The sequence below is a fragment of the Manihot esculenta genome, chromosome 4 (assembly GCF_001659605.2).
Source record: "Manihot esculenta cultivar AM560-2 chromosome 4, M.esculenta_v8, whole genome shotgun sequence".
NCBI lineage: Eukaryota > Viridiplantae > Streptophyta > Magnoliopsida > Malpighiales > Euphorbiaceae > Manihot > Manihot esculenta.
Window position 1 is genome coordinate 17,805,411 of NC_035164.2, and position 9,215 is coordinate 17,814,625.

The following is a 9,215-nucleotide window of genomic DNA, read 5'->3' on the forward strand; positions in this document are numbered from 1 at the left end:
ATTGCAATTTAGGTTTAAGAAAACATTTTGAAAAATATCTGTTCAATATCGCCTATTACACCAAAAAAAACTCGAACAGTTTACCAATTTTCATATTTACATCTTAAAATTTTAAAATAATAAAATTAATTTTTTTATATTTATTTCAATTCTAACTATTAATTTTAATTAAAAAATTTTAGTTTACATATTATATATTATATCATATAAATTATTATTTGAAAATTTATTGAATAAAACCAGTAAAAGGTTTTAATTAATTTATATTTATATTCAAAATTTTAAATTTTAAATTTTAAATAATAAAATCAAATTATTTCAATTTATAACGATTATTATAAAAAACTAAATTAAATATGGAAAAATAATTGAAATTTATAAAATTTTATTTTACTAATACAATAGTCTTTAAGGTATATTTTTTCTATTTTAACAATCTCTTATTTTATTAATCTCATTAGTTACTTTTTATTAAAAACTTAAAATGTAAAATAAAATTTCATTAACTAAAACATATAGATTTTATTTAATTTAATACATTAATATAAAATATATATTTTAAAAAATTATAAAATAGTGATATAATACAACAATCGTCTAAAATAAGTCAAAACTATCACCATAAGATATGTACACGTGCTAGAGGTCTGATTAGATGATACACAATTCTATCTGTGGAAAGTAAGACTCAGACACTATAGTTCTTGGTTCTTTTCCAAACTCGCCCTCTATCCAGCAGAGCGATGCTTCACGGAAAGTTACCGTTAAAAAACACAATCCAGCAGATTCTTATTACACCTATAATCGCGAGATCCTATATCTATTAGCCAGTATTAGTCAGATTTCTAGTAGATTTGATAACCAACTCCACCTTCTTATAATATAAAGGTTGATGAACACAGAGATCAAGGTACGCATTCTTACATAACTATTCGTGAGTTCTAAGCAATTCATTAGACTCACCCTTTTCTTCAGTTTACTGACTTAAGTATCGAAGTGGTTGCTATAAGTGCCAACCATCTCACATTCTCTCTTTTGCAGATTAACTAATCGCAGTACAGTTTTGTTTCAGCCACATCATTTAGTTCCATTGCCTTGAAATCCCATTGAATTCTCTCTATTTATTTGGATTAATGACAGTGCGATTGTCGAAACCGGTCAAAAATAACCTTTGCAGTTATCAACAATATTATAACTGCAGATAGTGGTGAAAGGATCGAATCCACAGGGAGTTGATACTTACCTATCTTTCTTATCAAGACTAAGAGAACAAACTGAAAACAAAATAAAAATAAACTGCAAGTAAAGTAAAAAGGGGGAGTTTTGAGATTAATTCAATTATGCTAATGATGAAAGCAATAAAATAAAGCGAATAATAAAAGTAAAGTAAATCGAATATGAGAAAGGTCTAGTTGAAGAATTGGATCCACTTCAGTTGTTGGGATTAATCATTGATACTTAGGTTCTTATGTTTGATTCAATAAATTAGTTATGGAGATGGAAGATGCTTCTCACCACCATATCTCTCCTTAAGCATAAATTAATTAGGGAACGTCCTCTAACCAATCACTAATCAACAAGTTGCCAAGAAACGTCTTTGGGCTTTAGGCATCTAACAACTGTCAATTGCATTAAGAAATAGAGAGACCTAACTCTAGCTATCCAAACGCATGGTGATATCGCTAGATCATGCAATTTCCTTAGTTTTTCCACCAAGAGTTACTTATGTTTGAATAATCCAAGCAATTACAGACTTAAAATTATCCAAACTAATAATATATCACCTTGCAATCAAGAATCAATTGGCCACATTGATCAAAATAACAAAGCAATAATGGAATCAAGTATGAAATTGCATAAATATTGAATAAACAAAAGTTAAACAATGTATGTTCAGATCTCCCAATCCATAAAACAACTAAAGTATCACCTAATCTTCAACTAGAAATAAAGGTTTCAGCCACTCATGGCTGAAACAAAATAAGAAAATAAAAGAAAGGAAGAAGGAGAAGAAGATCCGAAGCTTGAAGGCTTGGAGGCGTGCAGCTTGTGCAATCCAAAGAGAGGGAGAGAAGAGAGTCCACGACAGCCTTAAAAGAGAGGTTTAAATAATGTTTAGGTGCTGTCCTAGGTGCTCTTTGCTGCCCAAGTTGTTAGCTTGCTGCCCTAGGTGATGCCCTAGTTCAACTTGCCATCCAAGTGTCTTTGGAGGGAGAGAGAGGCGCGGCCACTAAGTCAAGAGAGGGAGAGGCACCGAATGGTCTTCAAGGAAGGGAGGCGTGTTGCCCTAACTTGCCTTATAAGGTGGAGCCTTCTTTTACATTTTGAATTTTGAATGTGCAAGACTTGGAGGGCAAGTATGTCTTTTTTGGCTTCCTTGACAAGTTGAATTTGAATTTCAAATTTGAATGTGCATCTTCTAGAGATTTGGCTTCTTCAATAAGGAAAAGGATTCTTGAAGATTTGAATTTCAAACTGCTCTGCTGACTGCACTTTCCTTATTTGCCACTTTCCTTATTTGCCACTTTCCTTATTTAGCACTTTCCTCAATAAGCTAAATCTTGAGTTTTTTAATGCTCTTGGAGATTTGAAATTTGAATTTCAAATTACTTTTCTTGTTTATCTCCTCTTCAGTTGCAACTTGGCATGCTTGCTCTCCTTTATTCCATTTTAGGCAGTTTTAAGGGCATTTTCTCCAAATTACCCCTTTTACACCATTTTCTGCAAAATAAGATCAAAACCACAAAATTAGGCAGAAAAAGTGTAAATTAACATCAATAACATCATGATAAAGAGGTCTAAGTTTGGATTGATCAAATATCTCACACCTAACCTTTTGCTTGTCCTCAAGCAAATAAACTTAGTCAAACAAGCTCTCTTTGCTACTTGATCTTTTATTTCCACTTAAGCTCTTACTCTAGATCCCTACTTTGAAGCATTGCAGTGAAAAATGTATGCACCAAGGTTACTCACTTTCTTTCCTTGTCTCCCTTTACCTACCATGGCTAGTATTTATTTTACTCAAGAGAGAGATTATACATGCACATGTTATTGTTCAATTAAGACTTTTTCTAGCTTTCAGAGTGACTTGCCCTTATCTTGAAGCACTTTATTCAGCCTTTTGCACTTTAATCTTGCTTGAAAAAGTTACCAACCATTTGACGTGAAGGTACATATTTGTGATACCCACCCCCAGTTACTCAGTTGGTCACCTGTTTAAGTGGCTACTAGCTCTGTTCATAGTCTTTCAACCATTGGAACAATTTAATTTGTGCTTTTGAAGTCTAAGCCTTTGCCGAATTTCTTATCTCAATAAATTGGGCAAATCAACACCAATTGCTAGAATAAGTCATGTTAAGTTTATTCACACATCTTTCAATTTATTCTCTCTAATGAGCAATATATATTTTTCACCATGGCAAGCTCAAAGATTCAATTCAAAAGGAAATTTCCAAAAATGAATACAACTCACTGCAATTGATTCAACTTAAGTTTAAAGAGTCATCACATCAATGGGGTCATGGAAAGAAACATAGTCTATGAGTTTGAGTAAAGCATATCAAAACAGAAAAAAGAAAAAAAAACTGTGGCTACATGTGTGTGTATTAAAAGCAAAAGTAAAAAAATCAAACTGTGGCTATTCAAACTAAAAATAAAAAAAAAGGACTAAAAATAAAAGTTCAGAGATATATGCACCCCCACACCTAATTCATGCATTATCCTCAATGTATTGAAAATATTAAAGTTCAAAGGAAACTGAGTACTCCCCTGGTGTGGTTGTGAGGTGCGATCCACTTAAGCAGACTGAGAGACGAACAGATGTTCGTCTGGAAAGTCTTCCTTGACTGGACATGGCGCAGAGCTAGTAGGAAGTCGGCTCAGGTAATCAGCCACTAGATTCTCTTTTCCTTTCTTGTCCCTTATCTCCATATCGAACTCTTATAAAGAATCTCGACAGGGTTGAGAAAATGCTCAGAAGCTCGTCAAGACTGGAAAAATGCATAAAAGATTGTCAGGACTGGAAAAATACATGTAAGCCCGCCATAGCTGTAAAAAGCCAAGGAGAATGCCTGGAAGCCCATCAGGACTAGTCGAGACAAGAAAATGTTCGGAAGTCGCCAAGGCTGAAAAATGCCCGAAAGCTCGATAAGGCTGGAAAAAGTCAAAGAGCTAGTAAGGGTTAGAAGATGCCAAGATGATTATCGGAACTAGAGAGAGATCGAAAACTCGTCAAGATATTATTATATCACTCGGATCAATTTTTGCTAGATAAGATCTTGAACTTTTAAGTAAGAAGAAAGCAAAGACATAACCACTAATTTCATTTGTTTTTAATTTTTAATATATATCAAAATATTTTATAGTAGTCTTATATTAAATATTTTATCTGCTATATAAACCCCTAGACCTTCAAACTCTAAATTCTCTAATTTTTAATTTATATCAAAATATTTACAACAGTTTTGTATTAAATATTTGCTTCACCGCCTAAACCTGAACCCTTAACCTCTAACTTTCCTAATTTTCAGTTTATATGAAAATATTTTATTACATACTTATATTAAATATTTTATTGACGTGGTTATAGTAATAGTTACTTTTATAAAATTTATATAATTTTTTAAAATATAAAAACTAAATTATCATAAAAATAAATTCAAATAACTAAATTATTATAGTCCAACAATAAATTTTAATAAAATAACTATTATGTTAACAAAATAAAATTTTAGAACTAAATTCTTTTATATATTATATCAGTATTTCATTAAGTATTTTCTTCGTTACGTTAATATAAATAATTCAATTTAAGTGTTTGTATTTTATTTTTATTTTTATTTCATGCATTTACTTATTATAATATTTAAATTTTATAAAAATATTTATTGAGTTGTATCAAATTGGCTTATTTTAATAAAGTAAAGAAAATATTTAATATAAGAGTGCTATGAAATATTTTGATATACATTAAAAATTAAGAAAATTAAAGTTAAGAGTTTAGAGTTTATTTACTTTTTTATGATTAAACAGTAAAATTTAAGAGAATATATATTTTATTAATAAAATAAAAATTTAAAAATTGAATTATATGCTATTTAAAAAAAAATAGAAATCAAGTTGTAAGTTATTATAATAATATTTTAATATTTAAAAATATATAAAAGTATATTACCACACTGCACATTAATTATGCTGGTAGGGAATATACATATAGTATAATGGATATCAAATGTGCGGTAAACTTTTTTAATTTTTTTTAAATTTTTTAAATTTTTAAATGTTAACACCTTATAAAACACGGTAACTATTACTCTTTTACAAGTATGATTTTAAATTTTTTTATACTAAACTCTATGGGAATATATTTTTTTTTAGTTTTGAATAGGCAAAAAGCCATTTTCTTAATTTTTTTCTTTTTTCTCCCCACACAAGTACATACTTAACATTAATATATTAAAATAAATATGAGAAGTTTGAGGTGCTGCTCCTCCAATCCAAAGCTGCCTCGGTTCTAAAAAAAAGTAGAAATTCATTAACATCCATGGGCAAAAATTTTTTATTGTCCATAATCAATACAGAAGCCCATAGCTCACTTTTCATATTACTTTTCACATCCATACATCCATATGTTTTCCTATGATTTTTTGAATAACCGAGTCTGTAAATTTAACAGTAAATATCACATTGAACTTTGAAAAAAAAATGTAAGCAGAAGTCTCAGCCCTTCAATTGAGTATAACGTTGTTATATTTGGATAAAAGTATCTTTCGACATCTTTGTTTCACCTTTTTTTAACAGATCATGATCATTTAAAATCTCATTAAAATCTTAATAATCTTTCTGTTACTTTTTTATCCAGTGCCATGCATATAAATAAGGGTGTTGATTTTACATTTACATGAGTCGTATTAGAAAAGGAACAATGGCAAGAGCTGCTTATACCCTGCTTTCTCTTGTTGCTTTCTTAGTTGTTTGCAATGCTAGACCCGCATTAATCACTGATGTCCCTACTAACTACACCCATGTTTGTGAGCCTACAAGATTTGCTGTACAAGGTCTGAAAATGGCTGAGTTTGGCTATTGTGACTCTTCCCTATCATTTGACATGAGGGCTAAAGATTTAGTGGATAGAATGACCTTAGAGGAGAAGGTGCAACAGTTGGGAAATTTTGCTGCCGGTGCATCTCGATTAGGATTACCAGCTTATGAGTGGTGGTCTGAGGCCTTGCATGGTGTCTCTAATACCGGTCCAGGGACATTCTTTGATGAAACTGTTCCCGGTGCAACAAGTTTCCCTACTGTTTTACTTACAACTGCATCCTTTAACCAATCTCTCTGGAAAAGAATTGGCCAGGTACTCATTAAAAAAAAAAAAAAAAAAAAAAAAAAAAACTTGCGCCTTGATTTTGTATTAAGTCCTACTATATTGATTGCAGGTTGTTTCATCTGAAGCCAGAGCAATGTACAACTTAGGAAGAGCTGGATTAACATATTGGAGCCCGAATATAAATGTGGTAAGGGATCCCAGATGGGGAAGAATTCAAGAGACACCAGGGGAGGATCCATATATTGTTGGAACATATGCCTCGACTTATGTAAGAGGGCTTCAAGACATTGAAGGAACCGAAAATATCACAGATTTGAACTCTAGACCTCTCAAAGTTGCTGCTTGTTGTAAGCATTATACTGCTTATGATATCGAAGACTGGATGGGCGTTGATCGATTTCATTTTGATGCAAGGGTAAAGTTTTTTTCATTTTTAAAAAATAAGTTTTTACTTTAATGTTTAGTAATGTTACTTAGATTGTTTTTTTGTTTTCTAATGTTTTTGAAGGTGACTGAGCAAGATATGTTGGAGACATTTCAACTACCATTCGAAATGTGTGTTAAAGACGGTGATGCAAGCAGTGTTATGTGTTCTTTTAATCGCATTAATGGTGTCCCTGTTTGTGCTGATAAGAAACTTATGCAAGACACAATTAGAGGAGACTGGGATCTTCATGGGTATATATTTAAATTTTTTCTTATTCATGTTTTTTTTTTTTTTTAAAAATTTTCTAAACTCAATTACTGAAGCTTGTTTGAGCTCCATTCACTTATGGCATCATTTCTCTCTTGATAGGTACATAGTTTCAGACTGTGATTCAATTGAGGTGATGGTTGATGGCCATAAATGGCTTGGGGACACTCAAGAGGATGCTGTTTCACAAGTCCTGAAGGCAGGCAAGTGTTACAAAATGGATTTTTTTTTTTTTTTTTGCTATTTTCCCTTTTATATTTTAACCTCATATTTTTTATGATTTGGAAATTAATTATTTGTGTTGTTCAGGATTGGACCTTGACTGTGGAGATTATTATCCCAAGTCTCTAAAGAAAGCTGTGATGCAAGGACAAGTTAGTGAAGCAGAGGTTGACAAATCATTAAAATATCTATATGTTGTCCTAATGAGGCTAGGATACTTTGATGGGAGTCGTTTCAATTCACTTGGCAAGAAGGATATTTGCACTCATGAGAATTTTGAATTAGCAGCGGAAGCAGCTAAAGAAGGAATTGTTCTTCTTAAAAATGACAATGAAACTTTGCCTTTGAATTCTTCCAAATACAAGAAACTTGCTTTAATTGGACCACATGGCAATGCTACAAAAGCAATGATTGGAAATTATGCAGGCGTTCCTTGCCGGTATGTTTCTCCAATTGAAGGATTCTCTGCATTTGGAGAGGTCAAATACGAAATGGGATGCGGAGATGTTGCTTGCAAAAATGATAGTTTGATCTTTCCAGCAATGGAAGCTGCACGTGAAGCAGATGCCACAATTTTAGTGGTGGGCTTGGACTTGTCTGTTGAAGCTGAAGGCAGGGACAGGGTGGATCTCCTCCTCCCAGGTTACCAGAATCTATTGATCAATCAAGTTTCTAAAGCCTCTAAAGGACCAGTGATCCTTGTAATTATGACAGCAGGTGGAGTTGATATCTCTTTTGCCAAGGAGAGTACAAACATACAATCCATCTTGTGGGCTGGATATCCCGGCCAAGAAGGTGGTCGAGCCATTGCTGATATTGTTTTTGGAAAACACAATCCTGGTGAGAATTTGAATCATTAAGCATAAGATTTTAATTGGATTTCTCTTTTTCATTTTAACTAACATTTGAATTTATATTGTTAGGCGGAAGATTACCACTCACATGGTATGAAGCCGAATATGCTAATTTGGTACCCATGACATCTATGACACTAAGGCCAATTGTTAACCCAGTTGCTAATTTGAGCTACCCTGGAAGAACATACAAATTCTTCAATGGATCAACAGTTTACCCATTTGGGTATGGTCTTAGCTACACCAACTTCAACTACAAGATAGCACCCTCAAAGACTTTAATCAAGATAAAATTGAACAAGTACCAACATTGCAGCAACTTGAATTATGAATATACTGATGATAAGCCATATTGTCCAGCTGTTTTGGTTGATGACTGTTCTTGTGAACAAGAGTTTGGAATTGCAGTTACAGTTAAAAATGTAGGTAAAATGGATGGGAGTGAAGTGGTAATGGTTTACTCAAAGCCTCCAAAGGGGATCAAAGAAACTCATGCCAAACAAGTGATTGGTTTTGAAAGGGTATTCGTTCAAGCAGGCGGGGAAACGAAGACAAAGCTTAGATTTAATGTATGTAAGAGCTTAGCAATTGTGGATAAAAAAGGTTACAAGGTTTTGCCGTCTGGTTTGCACACCATTATGGTGGGAGATGCTAATGTCTCATTTTTTGTTAGTGTGCAGTATTACAAGTAGTGGGTTAGGATGATTCTCATATTAGGGATAGAACCAGCTACACTGTAATGTCTCAATTTGAATATCAATGAATTAGAATAATGAATTAATCTAAATCTTGTCTTATTCATATATTTGATTTTTCCTTTGTTCTTTCTTTCCAATGACGGTAAGATATCATTACTGGAATTGGTCAAGAGGAGTCTAATCAATTTTCAGCTTCATGAAAGTGGCTATTAATTGGTAAAATCTCCAAGGGATGCAATATGGCTACTTTATATTAATATAATTGGCAGCTTTTCCAGCTATTAATTGCTCTTTTTCAAGTTTTGGATTTGTAGTTAACTTCCAGCTAAAAAATCCAAATTCATCAGACTAAAACTAGTGGTGTTTGCTACTTTGCTTGCACCACAATTTCACTGGTTAATAGTTATTTTAGAGCATGC

At 32.4% G+C, this 9,215-nt stretch overlaps 1 protein-coding gene across 1 annotated transcript; it reads left to right on the forward strand.

Moving 5' to 3' along the window:
* Window positions 1-5,923: 5,923 nt before the first annotated feature.
* Window positions 5,924-8,823, forward strand: LOC110612553 (probable beta-D-xylosidase 5). Its single transcript, XM_043955602.1, has 6 exons — window positions 5,924-6,355; window positions 6,438-6,743; window positions 6,837-7,006; window positions 7,125-7,225; window positions 7,332-8,084; window positions 8,168-8,823. Exons 1-6 carry the CDS (start codon window positions 5,924-5,926, stop codon window positions 8,788-8,790), a joined length of 2,385 nt encoding a protein of 794 aa, XP_043811537.1. The 3' UTR covers window positions 8,791-8,823.
* Window positions 8,824-9,215: the final 392 nt, after the last annotated feature.